Source organism: Protopterus annectens, chromosome 4.part0 (assembly GCF_019279795.1).
Source record: "Protopterus annectens isolate FY-2018-M chromosome 4.part0, PAN1.0, whole genome shotgun sequence".
Classification (NCBI taxonomy): Eukaryota; Metazoa; Chordata; order Ceratodontiformes; family Protopteridae; genus Protopterus; species Protopterus annectens.
This window is the reverse complement of record NC_056733.1, coordinates 1461954185-1461971230: the sequence shown is the minus strand read 5'-3', so window position 1 is coordinate 1461971230 and position 17046 is coordinate 1461954185. Positions and strand designations below refer to the sequence as shown.

General features: G+C 45.3%; 1 protein-coding gene across 6 annotated transcripts in view; it reads right to left on the bottom strand.

Moving 5' to 3' along the window:
* The window catches only part of NSD1 (nuclear receptor binding SET domain protein 1), a 1335896-nt gene that overhangs the window by 682638 nt on the left and 636212 nt on the right, over positions 1-17046 (bottom strand). For all 6 annotated transcript variants that reach the window (XM_044069301.1, XM_044069302.1, XM_044069304.1 and 3 more), the window contains one exon: positions 6901-7101. In XM_044069301.1, the coding sequence (XP_043925236.1) occupies positions 6901-7101 (201 nt within the window). The remainder of the gene's footprint in view (positions 1-6900; positions 7102-17046) is intronic.

Below are 17046 nucleotides of genomic sequence, written 5' to 3'. Positions count from 1 at the left end.
AGACAAGTCCAGTATAGGCCTCCATTTGTTTTCTTTTCTTGGAACAAGGAACAGTCTTGAATAAAATCCCTGGCCTTGTTCCTGAGGAAGAACCCTTTCTATTGCTTTTATACTTAACAGCTTTGAAACTTGAGTGAGTGCCTCTGCCCTTTGATGATGTGGCAGGTTTGGCATGCCTTGTCTTATTGGTAAAGTATGGAAGTGGAATCTGTAACCCTTGTCTATTAAATCCAGAATCCAGTTGTCCTTGGTTAAGATATGCCAGTTTTTTGAGAATAAGGATAATTTTCCGCCCAAAGGTGCTTCTCTTTGAGCCTTTGTTGGCGGTATGAAAGTCAAGTCATTGTGATTGTCCTTGTGGTGCAGCTGGGCTGCCTGCGCCACTTCTTTGATTTGGAGGTTGCCATTGGCGGCCCCTGTAGGATCCTCGGTATTGCCCTCTACCTCGGGCACGCCTGTTTTTTCCCCTTTGAAACTTGTCAGAGTCTGGGAAGGACCAATTCTTTGAAGACCAGTTTCTGCTGAATCTGGGTGGCTGAACCTGGAGGAAATCCTTGACTGTCTGTACTGACTTAGCTTTTTCCTCAATGGACTTCAGCACATCTTGTGCATTAGCACCAAAATGTTTCTGTTTTTCCAGAGGTGCATCAAGTAACTTTACTTTAACATGGTCTGGCAATGGCTGATCTTTTAACCAAGCATGTCTACGTATCACAGCCCCAGTCATAGCTGCCCTACATGAAGCCTCCAATGCATCATAACCACACTGAAGAAAATGATTGTTAACCTGCTGAGTGTTATATATGTGATCCTGCAATGCCTTTCTATCAATAGGCTCAGGAGAGGCTAGCTTTTTCTGTAAATCATCCAGTAAGAAATCCTGGTACTGAAACATATGAAAAAGGCAGTTAAGTGACCTCATGGTTAGGGTGGTAGAGGTATAAACTTTTTTACCCCATCTCTCCAGGGACCTAGCTTCCCTATCTGCTGGTAGTGGATTCTTGGCAGTGGAAGTAGCCACTCCCTTGGGGCCCTGTGAAATAGTTTCTAGATCCACAGAGTGGGCCTTAAAGAGATGTTTGTGAGTGTCAGGGACCCTATAATATCTGTCTGGCTTGACAGGAGCAGGGGGGAGAGAATCAGGGTTAGCACTGGAGTCAGAGAAAACATCATCCAAAACATCCATAACTGGAGGAATAGCTAAAGGTCTGTGCTGGGGAAGCTCGAGAAAGGTATGTAGCCTTTTTCTGGAATCAGAGAATTCCTGACCCTGCCATTTAAAATGTTCCCTCATGGAGTGCAGGACTTCACCAAACGAGAAATCCTCTGGAGGGGAGGCAGAGGGAATAGATTCCTCAGCATCAGAGTCCTCATAGGCCCGGAAGGATTCTTCTTGGGTATCTGAATGCTCAGAATCCCCAGAGGCTTCATCTGAAGAGAGGTTGTCAGCCTGCTCAGTTCTGGGCCTTTTCTCTGCAGGTGGCTGAGAACCTCTGTCTGGGTGAGGCTGAGACCCCCTGATAAGAGAAATAAGATCTGCAGCAAGAGACATGATCTGTTTATCAGAAGAAGGGGCCTGAGCAGCAGGCTTAGGATGGGCCTTGGCCTGGCTGGCGGCCTTAGCACGTGCAAAGGCCTTGATGGACATGGATACAGGAGGCCTTGCAGCCCCACGTGCAGGAGTAACCTTATCTACAGGAATGGTGTCGGGTAGATCCAGAACTTCGGTTTCCGGAGGAAAATCAACAACCGGCACCAGAGAGATCTCAGAGACCGAAGGACGTGTTAACGCTGTTTTGTCGGCCTGGAGTGGTTGAGTTACCGCTTCCGAAGGGACCAAAGCACTAGCGGAGGGTTTAGGAGTTGTATCGGTGGAGGACGCGGGCCGAGGATGTCGGTCCCGGTCCTTACGTTTTTTGGTAGATTGAGTTGTCGGTTGACCGACGGCATGATATACACGAAAGATTCACCAAAAAAGTCTTCGGCAAATTCTGCCCGGCGCCTGAGGGTGCGCTTATTAAAGCAAGAACGGCAGCACAGGCCGAGACGTCGTGGTCTGGGCCCAGGCAAGGAAGGCAGTAAGAATGGAAGTCCTTATGAGGTATTTGTTTACCACAAGACAAACAATTATTAACTTTCTCAATTTGTTCTGACATCGGCTGAGGCAAGAAAAAATGTTCCCCAATGGGGTACTTAGCTTTTAGATGACTTCGGTTGAAAACACAGGAGCTGACCGACCGGCACTTGCGAACTGCTTCTGCTTCAGGCACCGCGCGGCAAGAAAGACTGAAGAAGATGGCGTCGGCTGATGCCTTTATACTCCAGCCGTTCTGACGTCGGAGAAGAGGCGACACCAGCCGACGCCGGACCCAGACTTTGGAATCCGGCCGACCGAGGGCTGCCTGAGGCAGGACAACCCATATGTTATGACTGCAGTTGCATTCTTGAAGGACATCAGAACTGCATACATTTATTTACTAGAAAAAAGCCATACAATATTTAATACTCTTTTTCAATTACTTGCTTTCTCTTAAAACTTGTTACTAGATCAAACTAAGGGCCTTAATCCAGTCATTCCCCCATGTAAGAATGAGAAAAAGGCATTAATTTTTCTTGTGTCAGTTTTGTTTTTAACCAGTTTTTTTTTTTTTTGCACTGCCTACATTTCTTAAAACTTAAGGAGAAACACAGAAGGAAGAAAACAACCAGGAACGCCTGTTTACAACAGTATCCCCATTACACTTCAGGTTTATAGCATGCAAAGAAAATCACACAGTATAAAAATAGTACTATTAAAAAAATGTTTGTTTTACTTACAGATAAATTTCTCTCTCCTCTTCCCTTCACCTACAAGTCCAAAAAAGTCCAATATTTCCAGATTTTCTATTTCTGTCATATTTCACATTTGTCAGTTTCCAAGTTTCTGGATTTATTCCTGTTCATCTTCATCTCCCAAATCCTGTTTCTGCTTCATTTCCAACATACTCTCGATTCTTCTAGTCTGCGCAAGTCCTCCCTTCCTTCTCTCCAGCATTTTCCATAGAAACACTGGAAAATATTTCACTCACACATTCTCTCTGTGGTGTTTATTACCAGAACAAGTAGCAACAGAATCTCCTCCTGTTTCACAGCTCACTTTTTGTTGGACAAACTTTTGTATTTCCTCCTTAGCATGCATGTCATGAAAAAGTGATTTTGTCCCTCCATGGAATGATATTTTCAAGATAGCTGGGTACAGCAGTTTGAATCTCACACCTGCTCCTTGACATTCCATGAACAGTGGAATACAGCTACTCCTTTTCTGCCTGGTATACAATGAGTAATCATTCTCCAAAAATATCTCCCACTTTTTGTACTTTGTCCTTCTGCCACAGTTTTGTCAGAATCAACTCCTTCTGCTGGGTAGGACTGCATCCTTATTATTAAAGGGCCACGTTGCTTTCTCATAGCCCCATTTGGAGCATACACACAACATGCTCTTTTAACTTCTCCTGTTGATGAATACCAGTACACTGTGCACTTTCATAAAAGTAATACAGTCTTGTTCCTTCCAGTTTGTCTGGTATAGCTGAAAAATCTCAGGTTTCCCTACGTGCTCTGTTCTCTAATTCCATTATTTTTTTAAACATCTCTTCTTGAGCAGTCTTATATCCAGTCAACCTTTTCTTCATTTTAACCTCTCAATTTTGCAGTTTTATCAACTCATCTGAATATCTGTTTACAGCTTCTTCCATTTTTTCCAGCCTTTTGAGTTGATATTCTCCATCAGTGTTTCCTTTATTTTAACTAGGTCTGTGTGCAGTTGTCTTACGCTTTTTGATGGGTTAATGCAGGTCATGTATGGAATTAATCAATTAAAAAGTTACTTGGTTGACAAAAGTGGCTATTAAATCGTTATTGCACTAAACTGAAGTTTTCGTCTCTATTTTGTGGTGGTATTTTGGTGTTTAAGTCATGTCTGCAGCTTGCACTGCTTTTTGCTGAACTGTAGTATTGCTCTCAGTGTTTTTCCTCATCTTTTCATAGGTTCATAGGTTCATACTAGGCTATCTGCCCGAGGGCATTTATAAGCCTAGCCCATAGTTTTGTGGCTTACGCCACCCCTTTAGTTTGGAGAAACTATGCCCATTATTTTGCTGTGCCTCTGTTGAGCAGTGACACTGAGGTAACCCCTGGGGTGTATCTGCGATCTCCCATCCATTGGTCAAGATTCCTCTTGAACAAGGCCAGCGAGGTGCTCTGCCTCACATAAACCGGGATTTTGTTCCACAGCATAGGGAGTCTTTGGGTGATGAATCTATCCCTCCAGCACATCCTATTAATAACCGTGTCGAGGTTTAAGTCTCCCGCCTTGTGGCTCTGAGGGATCTAGATTTTTGAGATGAAGCATGTTCATCAAATCTGGGTTTGACATGGCCTTGTATGTCAGGCATAGGTCACCTCTGAGCAAGCGGTAAGCAACTGAATATAACTGGAGTTCTTTGTCGGGCAGCATAAGACAGATTTTTGAGACCCTTTATCCTTTTGGTGAGGAACTTTTGTGGCCTCTCCAGCTGCTGCAAGTGTCGGGTCAGATACATTCGAATGGGGCATTGTACTCGATCATTGGTCTGATGAGTGATGAGTATAGGGAGACTATGACTTCCCTTGATCTAGATGTGAATCCCTTCATGATAAGGTGGGCAATGTAGAAGGTCTTCCTAACTAATTTAGCAATATGAGTGTCGAATGAAAGGCTACTGTCAACCTGGGTTGCCAGGTCCCTAATAACTTCTTCTGTGTTCAGGGGATTGCCACCTATATGGTAGCTAGGGGTAACCTTATTTTTCCCGAAGGGTATGACTATGCATTTCTTGGCATTTAACTTTAGGCCATGGCTCTGGCACCAGTTATCCATTTCTGTGAGACCCTTCTGAAGGATATCTGTGTTGGATGTGTTTTCAACTACGGCGCCCAATTTGCAGTCATCTGCAAACTTTGTCAGCCATAACCCTCCTGTGTTTGCTTGTACTTCAGAAAAGTAGATGCCAAACAAGAGTGGGCCCAGGACTGAGCCCTGTGGGACACCACTTGTGACAGGCTTTGAGTCTGACATGGCGCCAGCAACTCTGACCCTGTGGGTTCTGTCACTCAGCCAGTTTGCAACCCATCTTGTAATGTATGGGTTTACATTTAAGTTGATGAGTTTTTCAATGATACCCGAGTGAGGTATTGTATCAAAAGCCTTCGCCAGGTCTAGGTAGGCTGTATGGACTGCCTTTCCTCGTCAATGGCCTTGGTGACTGTTTCTAAAAAGTCAACCAAGTTTAAAAGGCATGATCTGCCTTTGACAAAGCCAAACTGGGTTGGATCCAAAGTCTGCAAGTTCCCTATGTCTTTACTTATGAGATCCATTATGATCCTCTCCATGGCTTTGCAGATAAGGCTTGTCAAGCTAATGGGACGGTAATTTCCAGGGTCGGTGGAGGCACCGCCTTTGTGGAGTGGGACCACAGTCGCTGTGCGCCACTCCTGGAGTGCGTATCCGGAGGTGAGACTAAGATTAAACAGCTGTCCTAACTGTGGGTTTAATTCCTCGTTGAGTTCATGGAGCACACAGCCGGGGACACCATCAGGTCCCATGGATGCTGTGTTCTTTGCCTTGGAGAGAGCAGTTCTCACCTGGGCGTTAGAGATGTTTGGGGGGCTACAATCATTTGGTATAGATATCTCTCCTTTAGGGGGGGAGGGAGGGGAGAAGTTTGCACTGAACCTGTCAGCCAGTATGTTGGCAATGTCTGTAGGATCAGTAATCTTCACATCATTTTGAACTAATTCTGAGCATATCTGGGAGTTTCCTCCTAGGTTTCTGACATAGCTAAAGAATGCCTTATGGTTGTCTTTAAGAGTCCTTGGCTATTTTTTTTCTCAAAATTAGCTTTGGATGATTTTATGAGAGCTCTTAGCTTTTTACTTATAGTGATCAGCGGTGTCTTACCTTTTAAGGATTTTGCTCTATCTTGTAGTAGCTTTCTCCTTTTGTTGTAGAGTTTGTTTATGGCTGGGGTCCACCAGACTGGACGCTTGCCTTTGGTACAAAGAGTCTTTGTTTTGCTTGGGATTGCCTGATCCATGCAGCCCTGCAGGTGCTGGTAGAAGGCATTTGTAAGTGATTCAGCGGTTTGAGTAATGTTAACCGCCGGCTCAGGGGCCTTAAAGGAGACCACACTAGTCTTTAGAAGTGTGAAGTCGGCTTTCGAGAAGTTCTTTACTGTGGTCTTTTTCATTTCGGGTGGGGGCGGGATGAGGACCTCCAGCGAGATTAGTTTGTGTTTCAGTTACTGAAATTTACCCAGAACTTTGTACCCGATTCTCCTTTAAAACCACTGTATTTCTTTTTTCTTGGCATCCAGGCAGTGGACTAACTAGTCAGTTACTGAAATTTACCCAGAACTGAAGTCCACTACACTTCTCTACCGAGTTTTTGTTCTTACACTCAGAGAACTAGAATTAAGCTGTTACTCAATGTGCAGACATCTTGGAAGTTAATTTAATGTTGACAATAATATACGCTACTTTTGTACAGCTTCAAGAAAGAAAAACATCTTTACAAATAAATCAAACTTATCAAATTCATCACTAAAAACAAAAATATGTTTATTCCTCACATCAATGAATGAAGAGCTCTGAACAAAGGGAACTCTCTCTGTGAATTTTCTAGCCAAACATAACTAGGGAAGATATGCAGGATGCCTCAAATTAAAAGTGGAGACCTTCTGTAGGGATATCACATAGAAAAAAAACAGCAATCAATTAACCAACTGTAAGTAAATTAAAGAATAATAACTATTAATTTTCAAAATATAAAACGAGTCACTGACTACAGCATAAACCAAATGCACTTCTTACAATGTCACCTACCCTTTGAAGCAGAAACATTTGTTGGATTAGCAATATGACATGACAAACAGATGTGAAGGGAACATCTAAATCCTCTGTACTGTGCCACTGTAGGGGGGTACTTAAGCACACATTCTTCGTGATAGTACTTTCCACACAGTGGAAGCTGGCAACGTTTCACATCAGAATCATTCTTTTTGCAAACAAAGCAAGTATGGATACCTGGAAAAGCAAAAAAAGGTTATGTACAAATGTACAAAGCACTTCACACTACTTAAAAAATGCAACACCTTCCACACAAACATAACTTTGTGTTACTACTACTACAGCAACTAAGGCAAGCAAAGACCCAACACTAATCAGTGTAGCTTGAAACGCTTTAAACATGCCCTATTTGTACCAACACTAAACAGAAAATCTTCACTCAGACTTTTCTTGCACTTCATACTATAAACTCTGAAAGCATTTATTTTAAGTAAAAACTTTTTAGGCAGCTTTGTACCACAAAGGATGACTTGATTTCTGTTAGTGGCTTAGGTACTAGCAGAGAAGGGAAGGCAGAAACAACCTCCGCCAAGACTGCCATCCTGAGGGGAGTGATGGCAGACTTCTATTTTGTAAGGTTCTGACTACTAGTAGAGGTTTACTAGGTTACCAAGCAGTTACATGGGCCAAAGACGTGCATCAACCAACCAGAGTGCACACAGCTAATTGGAGATATATGCACACACACAAGGAGTTCAAATGCCCCAAAATGCCATAGGCTAGGAATAGACAAGATAAAGAAAAATTCCCCTCCCTCATCAGTGTGTGAAGGCATCTGCAAGCCTTGGTCTGTCAAACAGTTCCAGTTTGGGGACAAAGCAATGGATAATGCAAAATGGTTCACACTGCCATGACCTGGCCAAGGCATTTGACACAGTACCCCACTTGGGAACTGTGGACAAACTTCAGAGGTTAGGTGCACACCCGTATGTCACCTGGTGGACAGCCAACTGCCTCACAGACAAGACCCAAAAAGGTAGGATTGGAGTGTTCACCTCTACAAAGAGGCCAGTCACAAGTGGAGTCCCTCAGGGATTGGTTCTTGGACTGCTCCTTTTTGGCATTTACTTTTCTGAAGTCAATGTCTGTGGTCTCTGGCTGACTAAATCTGTTGATGATTGCAGATTAAGAGCTGTCACTGGATCCCACACGTACACAAATGTTCTCCAGGAAGGGCTGACACAGAAACTGGTGTTGGAGCGATGGACTAAAACTAAATGTCAAGAAATGCATAATAGTATTCTTTGGGAAGTCATCCACCCCTGCTGTCATACTGACAACACACCTCTTAGGGTAGGTCTAAAATTAAGAGACTTATGGACACACACACAGTAATCTAGCCTTTGACCATCACGTGTCTCCAGTTGGGAGGAAACCATTCTATGTTGCTCAACTTATAAACAAAGGTATGGCATCTAGGTCCAAGGAAGTCACTGATCCACTATATTCAGCATTCATCAGACCCTATCATGAAGTACAATGCCCCTTGTGTATGTACCTAACCAGGCACATCCAACTGGAACATCCACAGAGGATCCCATCTAAAAGAATACAGGGCATAAGTAAAATATCCTATGCAGACCACCTCAAGGTCCTATCCCTGGATTCTGTCTCCTACAGGCTGTTGAGGGGAGATCTATGCCTGGCATACAGAGTGTTGCCAGACCCCACTCTGATGGACCTCCTGCATAGCCACAAAACAGACAGCACCATAATTACTCATTCAGAAGACTTAAACCTTGCCTGTGATTTAAATAGGACCTGCTGGAGAGACACCTATGTATACCAGAGACTACCCTGTCTCGGGAACAGGCTCTCCATCCATCTGAAGCAGAGTTCCTCTCTAATCCAATTCAAATATAACTTGGACAACTGGATGGGGAACAGAAAATTCATCCCTGGCTTGACACCTATGTCTCTAATGGACAAAGGCAACCCTGTTACAGACTTTGGATGCATGGCTACGCTTAAAAAGGCCTTTGTGGTTGTTAGCCTAGTAAACACATACGAACCTATAATCAAAGACGGCCATAAAACACTGATCACCCCAGTATGGGGTGATCCACAACACTGACTCTCAAATCCGCAACATAAAAATGGATATGCATATAAAATGAAAAATATCAAAACTAAAGTGTATTTTTATGCCCAATTAGCAAAGTAGTCAGGTGTTTATAATGGTGTAAAACAAGCTTAATTTCCGAGAGTTTGTTTTTCCTTTCTCCAAGACACGTAGGCCACAGGGACAGATACTAAGCTGTATATGGTAGGCAGGTGGTAAAGGTTAGGGGACTACGCCATTCAAGGTTGCCTAAAAATGATGCCTCCCCCCTACATTTTTCTCATTTCCTAATGCATAATCAATGGGCTCAAGAAAGTACAGTTGTGTACACTTACCATAAATGTAAATGTTTAATTGTATTCACTATTGCAGTCATCACTTGTGCGTTATACCTGCTGGGTAGCCCTCGGCCGGCCTGAATACCAGAGTAAAGGATTTTCCTCCTGCTTCAGCTGTCCTGAGACTGTGGCTGACATCAGGTCATCAGGGCTATAAAGGGTGACAGCAGACACCATTACATCAGTTTTTCTTGCCCCCCCCCCCCCACATAGGCAGAAGACCCTAAGAGGATATAGAAATATGGGGGAAGGTGGGAGGGAAACAGGACTGCAACAGTGAATACACTCGAACATCTACATTTATGGTAAGTGTACACAACTGTGCTATGTTCCCAGTGTTTCACTGTTGCAGTCTTCACTTGTGGGAAGTTTCCCAAAGCTGAAGAGGTGGGTGAAGGCATGCTATACAGATTATGGGGATGCTAGCATGCCCTGCAGGATTGCAGATGCAAATCTTGCCCTGGTTTTGGAGAATGTAGCCAGCTGGTAGTGCTTGGTGAAAGTGTGGATAGATGTCCATGTAGCAACCTCCAGAATATCCTTGGTAGGAACCACTCTCAGGAAGGCCGTGGAAGTACAGGCTGCTCTTGTGGTATTAGATCTGATGGACTTAGGACTCTTTCCATGGAAGGCATACCAGAAATGTATGCAATGAGAGATTTGTTTGGAAATTATCTGCTTTGTAATGGGTTTCCCCTCTGCCCCAAAGGCGAATGAAACCAGTAGCTGGACAGTTTTTCTGACTGATATGGTACTGTCAAGGTAAAATCTCAATTGTCTGTGTACGTCCAGAGTATGCAGAATTCTCTCTCCTTTATTGGTAGTTTAGGAAAGTAGGTAGGTGTATGGTCTGGCTGAGGGTTGCATCAGAGACCACCTTAGGCATAAAGGAAGGGTTGGTTATCAGACAGACCCTGTCTGCGTGGAAAATGATGAAGGGCTCAGTGGCCATAAGGGTCTAGAGCTCAGATACCCTCCTGGCAGAAGTGATGGCTAGCAAGAAAGCAGTTTTCCAAGAGAGAAACTTGAGATCTGCTGAGAATGCTGGCTCAAAAAGGGGTAAAATCAACTTTTCCAAGACAAAGTTCAGACCCTAAGTCAGTACACAGGTGGTCCTCCAGGTGGTCTGATGTGAGCCACACCTCTGAGGAAAACAAGGGCTGCTCCACCTGGACATAGGTTGAGATAGTTGAAGCACGAGTCTTGACAGAGGAGTAACACAACCCCTTTTCTAGAAGCTCTGTCAAGTAGTCCAGAACCAGTGGTAAAGAGGCATTGGTGCTGTATGCGCCTCTGCTGCTGCACCAGCAAGTAAACCTTTTCCATTTTGAGGAATAAGATTTTCTGTTGGTGGGTCTACGGGCCTCTTTAATAATGTCTAACACTTGTTTGCTGAGGGATGAAGTGCTATCCACCTTTGTGGAATCAGCCATGTGGTTATCTTGAGTGTGGCAAGGCCTGGGTGCAGTAGCTTCCCTCTTTTGTGTGAGAAGGTCTGTGGTGGGGGGTAGGGGGATGGGAGGGTGTATGCTCCGACTGAGAAGCATTTGGTACCAGTGCTGCCTCGGCCAGTCTGGGGCAATTAGGCTAGCCCCTGGCCCTTCTTCTCTGATATTGAGCAGTACCCTGGGTAACAAAGGTAGTGGGGGGAGAAGCATACACTAACAGGCTGCCCTAGTGGAAGGAGAGAGCATCCACCCTTCAAACTTCTGGATGAAACTCTCTTAAGAAATAATTAGTTGGCAGTTCTGGTAACTTGGAAAAGGTCTATGTCTGGGTTCCCCCAGATATGACTGATCTTTAGGAAGGTCTCCCTGTGCAACTGCCACTTGTGGGGATCCAGGAGTTGTCTGCTTAACTGATCTGCTAGGATGTTTTGTTTCCCTGTAAGGTATTGTGCTATCAGATGCAGTCCCAGATTTGAGGCTGACTGACAGATTTTCAAAGCTAAGCGACACAGGAGGTAAGAAAGTGTGCCCCCCCCACTTGTTGATGTACCACGACAGTAGAGTTGCCTGTCGAGTACTCCTGGTGACAGATGTTCTTGGAAGGTTAGGACTGTCCTGTGTATTGCTAACATTTCTTTTAGGTTGGTATGGAGACCCTGAACCTCCTGTTCCCAAAAGGACTGAGTTCACAATGTACCTTTGTGAGCTCCCCAGGCAATGTCTGGGGCATCTGTGGTTATGGTTTGGTTATGTGGCTGAAGGACAAAGGATAGGCCCTTGTTCAGAGTGCAAGCCTCGGCCCACCATAGGAGCTCCTTCCCTAAACAAGGAATCAGCGGGAGCTGGTGTTCCAGTGACAGAGTGTTGGCACCAGAGCTTCCTTAGGTACCATTGCAATTTTCTCGTATGCAGTCTGGCAAGGGGTACCAGCAGGATGCAGGAGGCCATGTATCCCAGGGCTTGCAGGATTTTTCTGGCAGTGAGGTGGGTTTTGTGTGCCAGGTGGGTGAAGTAAGACTGTAGAAAGGCCTGCTTCTGTGGAGGAAGGCCATTTGTGCTGAGGTGTCTAGAAGGGTGCCCAGAACGGTTATCCTTCGTGTGGGCTGTAGATGGGACTTCTCCAGGTTGATGGTGAATCCCAGTGAGGTTAGTAGTGTCTGCACAAAGGAAAGATCTAGCAGGAGTTTTTCCTTTGTTTCTGTCTGTATGAGGCAATCATTGAGATAGGGATAAATATTTATGACCTTCTGTCTGCAAAATGCAATGACTGGAGCCATGCACTTGGTAAAGACTCTGGGAGAAGTGTATAAGTCAAAGGGCAGAGCAGAGAACTGACCCAAGTGTTGGGACCCTGCTCTGACCCTTGGGTAACTCCTGCAGGAATGTCTGATAGGGATATGTAGGTAGGCATCCTTCAGATCTAAGGTCACTAACCAGGCTCATGGCAGGAGCATAGGTAGTAGATTTTGCAGAGTCAGGATTTTGGAACCAGGAGGGACAGATTTAGGGTGGATAGGTCTAAGATAGGGCATCAGGTGCCCTAATTTCTGGGAACCAGGAACAGTCTTGAATAATCCTTTTCTAGCCTGTTCCTTTGGTACAGGTTCACCACCACCCTGGGCATAAAACTTTCTGATCTGATGAACAGCTTCTGCAGATCTGCAGGGATGTCTGGGCAACCTGACCTTTTTAGCTTTTATTTGAAACAGAATCTGTACCCATTGGTAATAATTTTCAGGACCCATATATCTGAGGTGATGGCCTGCCAGTTTCCTAGGAAAAGGGAAAGTCTTCCTCCTAGCCTGTTGGGTGACATGAGGGGCAGAGGGGAGAGAGTCATTGAGAGTCCTTGGAGAAGGGAGGGGGCTTAGAACTCCCTTGCCTAGGAGCAGCAGTGACCACTGGCCGGGTCTTTGTTGGCTATGGGACTGATGCCTAGGGGTTCTGTTCCTGTGTTCCTTTCTCTGGACTGGCTTTGTCTGAGAGGGAAACAACCAGTGTTTAGTGGGGAAGTTTCTACTGAACCTGGGAGGTTGCACCTGTAAGAAGTCCTTGACAGTTTGCATAGAATTGGCTTGTTCTCCATTTTCTTAATGACCTCTTCCCGCTTTAGGTTCAAACAACTGGTCTTTATTTAAAGGGGCGTCTAGCACTTTGGATTTTACCTGGTCAGGTAAAGGCTGCTCCCTTAACCAGGCATGCCTTCTGATTACTGAGCCTGTAACTGCAGCCCTGGTAGAAACTTCTAAGGCATCAAAACCACAATGCAGGGAGTGTTTGGCTACCTGAGAGCTAGACTAGGTCTTTTAATTCTCTGGTAGTACTAATGTCAGGAATGGAAGATAACTTCTGTTTAATTAGTTCGAGGACATTCTTCTGGATGCATCCTTGAAGGACATCTTCTGTTTAATTAGTTCGAGGACATTCTTCTGGAATTTCAGCATATGAAATTGACAATCTACAGCTAAAGTGGATGAGGTGTATACCTTTTTCCCCCCATTCTGTCAAGTTCTGCTTTCTTTGTCAGCTGGGATGGGATTTTTAGACGAGCTTGCCCTAGTTCCCTTAGGGCCTTGAGTAATGACTTCTAGGACTGCAGTAAGGTTTTTAAGAAGACATCTGTGGGTGTCTTGCACCCTGTAATACCTTGTCTGGTTTCCTAGGTGCTGGGGGAGAGAATCTGGTGAAAGGGCAGATTCTAGAAAAACATCCCCCACTACATACAGGATAGGAGGAATGGCCAGAGGCTTATGCTGAGGCAGGTCAAGGAACTCTCTGTCTCTTAGACTGAGGATAATCTTGGGCCTCCCTTTGAAAGTGTTCTCTGAGGGAGTTTAAGGCTTCCTCAAAAGAAAGGTCCTTAAGGGAGGAGGGAGACAGAATGGTGTCATCAGCATCAGAGTCCTCAAATGCTGAAAAGGGCTGGTCTTCCATGTCAGACTCCTCAAGATCAGATTCTTCTGATTCCTGGTCAGTGAGGACCTGAAGGGAGGTGTCCATTTTTCTTTTGGCTGGGGTGAGGGTGGGGGGCTGACTTCCCCTAACAAGAGTCAAGTCTTCTGCCATTTTGAGTAGTTGCTATGACTGTGGGGCAGGCTGGCTGGTTTGAAGGTCGGTGGCTGGGTCCTTGGGGAGGGACCTTTTTGGGGATAGTCTTAGGCTTGGGCCTGGATGGGTCGGTAGTGTTATACAAAGTGATTTTAACCAGTGGCGTTGTCGTCGGTCGAAGCCTGGCTTCGGGTGTTGGAGGTGTCTCAGCAAAAGCTGGTGCCTGCAAAGTGGCTCCAGACCTGGCCTAGTGAGAAATAGGTGACATACCGGTAGGGTGAGGTGGATCTGGCGGCATACTGGACTTCAAATGGGTCTTGGTAGTGGCCTGCGACGGTTCCTCGGCTGGCGTCAGGGGCTGCGAAGGCACCTCACGGAGTTCAGCTGTAGCAAGGAGTTGAAAAATACCAGACTTTTGACCCGAGTCGTCAGGGGGCCTAACTTTTTGAGGCCTATTTTATCCCTGTCTTTCTTTTTTCTAGGTAAGTCAGTAGCCGGCTGAGAGTCTGATGCCATATCGCATTGAGGAAAAGACTCACTAAAATGACTTGCTATAATTTCAGCTCTTCTTCTTATGGGTCTAGCATTAAACAAGGCACAGAACTGACACCCGGGGACGTTGTGGTCTGGGCCTAAACAAGAGAGAAAATGGAAGTCTCGGTGTGGGATCTGCTTTCCACAACTGAGACAATTACTGACTTTCTCTGACACTGGTTAAAAGCAAGAAAATGCTCACCAATGGGGTACTTAGCTTTAGATGGTTTTACTCATTCTGGCAACAGCCGACCGATGCACTAGCAAAAAGTACACTTGTGTACACTTACCATAAATGTAGCTGTTCAAGTTTATTCACTGTTGCAGTCATCACATTTGGGTTACCTGCCTGCAGGTAGCCCTCAGCCAGCCTGAATACCAGAGTCTTGGGATTTCTGCATTGGATGCTGTCACTTCTTCCATGACGTCACGTCGTCAGGGGTATAAAACATGCAGCAGACGCCATTACATCAGTTTTTCTTGCCCCAGATGTCAGGTGCCCCCAAAATAGGGAGCAATTACATGGTATGGAACACCCTAAGCAAAAAGCAAATACACATCATATAAAGTATGCCAAACAAAAAAAGATAGATAAAAGTAAAGAGAAGACAGGGGGCTGGAGGAAGTATAATCAGGACTGCAATAGTGAATACACTCTAACATCTACATTTATGTTAAGTGTACACAACTGTACTATGTTCTTCGTGTTTCACTGTTGCAGTCATCACATTTGGGTTGATTCCCAAAGCTAAGGAAGGGTGGAGGTAGTTAAGAAGCATCAGGGCTGGCAATCAGGCCCTGTAAGACTGCTGTGGCAAATCCATCTCTGAATTTATAAAAGATAGGCAAGTGGTAATGCTTGGTGAAAGCGTCTACAGAGCTCCAGGTTGCAGCTTCCAGGATGTCCCTGGTAGGGATTCCCCTGAGGAATGCTGTAGAGGTAGATGTAGCCCTAGTAGAATGTGTTCTGATCCCCTGTGGGGTAGGTTTCCCATGGTGTTTGTAGCAGAAATGGATGCAGTGTGCTATCCATTTAGAAACTGTTTGCTTTGAAATGGCCTTGCCCTCTCTGCCCCTGCAGCAAAGCTGACTAGCAGCTGGTCAGATTTTCTGAGAGGCTTAGTCCTGTCCAGATAAAACCTAAGCTGCCTGTGCATGTCCAGTGAATGCAGGATCCTTTCCCCTTTATTCTGAGGATTAGGGAAAAAAGTTGGCAAATTAATGGACTGGTTAAAAGCCACACTAGACAGCACCTTGGGCATAAAAGATGGGTTAGTCCTGAGGGAATCCCTGTCCACATGGAATACAATGAAGGGTTCCACTGCCATAAGGGCCTGCAATTCAGACGCTCTTCTTGCTGAAGTGATGGCTAGAAGTAAAGCTGTTTTCCATTAAAGGAATTTTAACTCTACTGTAGTAGCAGGTTCAAAAGGCGGAAGCATGAGCTTTTCTAATACAAAGTTAAGGTCCCAGGCTGGAGTCGGAGCTCTCCTGGGGTGTATTAAATTTTTGGCTCCTCTCAGGAACTGTTTTACCAGAGGATGAGAAAAGAGGGGTGGGCTCAGTATTATAATGAGCTGAGATGGCAGAGGAATGAATCTTAATTGAAGAGAAGGATAGGCCCTTGTGGAGCATTTCTATTAAGTAATCTAGTACACGAGGTAAGCTGGGCACAGTCGTGTCCCTTCCCTGGGATTGGCTCCAGGAACAGTATCTTTTCCACTTTTCCGAATAGGATTTTCTAGTACTAGGCCTCCTTGCCTCAAGAATGACATCCAACACCTGCTTACTGAGGGTTGCTGATGATGAGTTCAGGGGGTGATCCAGGCTGCAAGGTTCAGGGTCTGTAGCTGAGGATGCAGAAACTGGCCCGCTTGCTGGGACAGCAGGGAAGGAGTCTAAGGCAGGTACCATGGTGGCAGTACTGTCAGACTTCGTAAAAGGGGGTACCAGTACTGGCATGGCCAGTCTGCTGCAATCAGGATTGTTCTTGGCTTGTCCAGTTTGATCTTTAGTAGAACCTTCAAGAGGAGGGGCAGAGGGGGAAAGGCATAGATTGAGAGGCTATCCCAAGTAAAGAACAGGGCACCCACTTTCCAAGCTTGGCTGTGGTGAGTTCTGGTGCAATATTTGCTCAATTGATAGTTATGAGGGGAAGCAAAAAAGTCCACCTCTAGTGTCCCCCACCTGTTCCTCAAAAGCTTGAATACTTTAGGTTCCAGTTTCCACTTGTGTGAGTCCATGAGATTTCTGCTTAAGTCATCTGCCAATGATTTTAGTTTGCCTGGCTTGAACTGAGCTTGCAGGTGCACCTGGCTGCTCAAGGTTGTGTTCCACAGAGCCATGGCTAATCTGTAGAGTGGGTAGGAATGGGTTCCCCCCTGCTTATGTACCACATATAACTGTGGTGTTGTCTGTCTTTACCAATAGTTGTCCTGGAAGAATAAGGCCTTTGAAGGCTGTCAGAGCATTCTGTACAGCTAACATTTCTTTTTGATTGATATGCAGGTGGCCTTTGCTTTGGGGTCCATTTGCCCTGAATGCACTGCCCTGCCATGTGAGTCCCCCCATGCATAGTCTGATGCGTTTGTTGTTAGGGTTTGGGTGGCAGGGGGTAGAGTGAATGGAGTCCTTTGTTGTGGTTGCAGACCTCTGCCCACCAAAGGAACTCCATCCTTAGGCAAGGAATGAT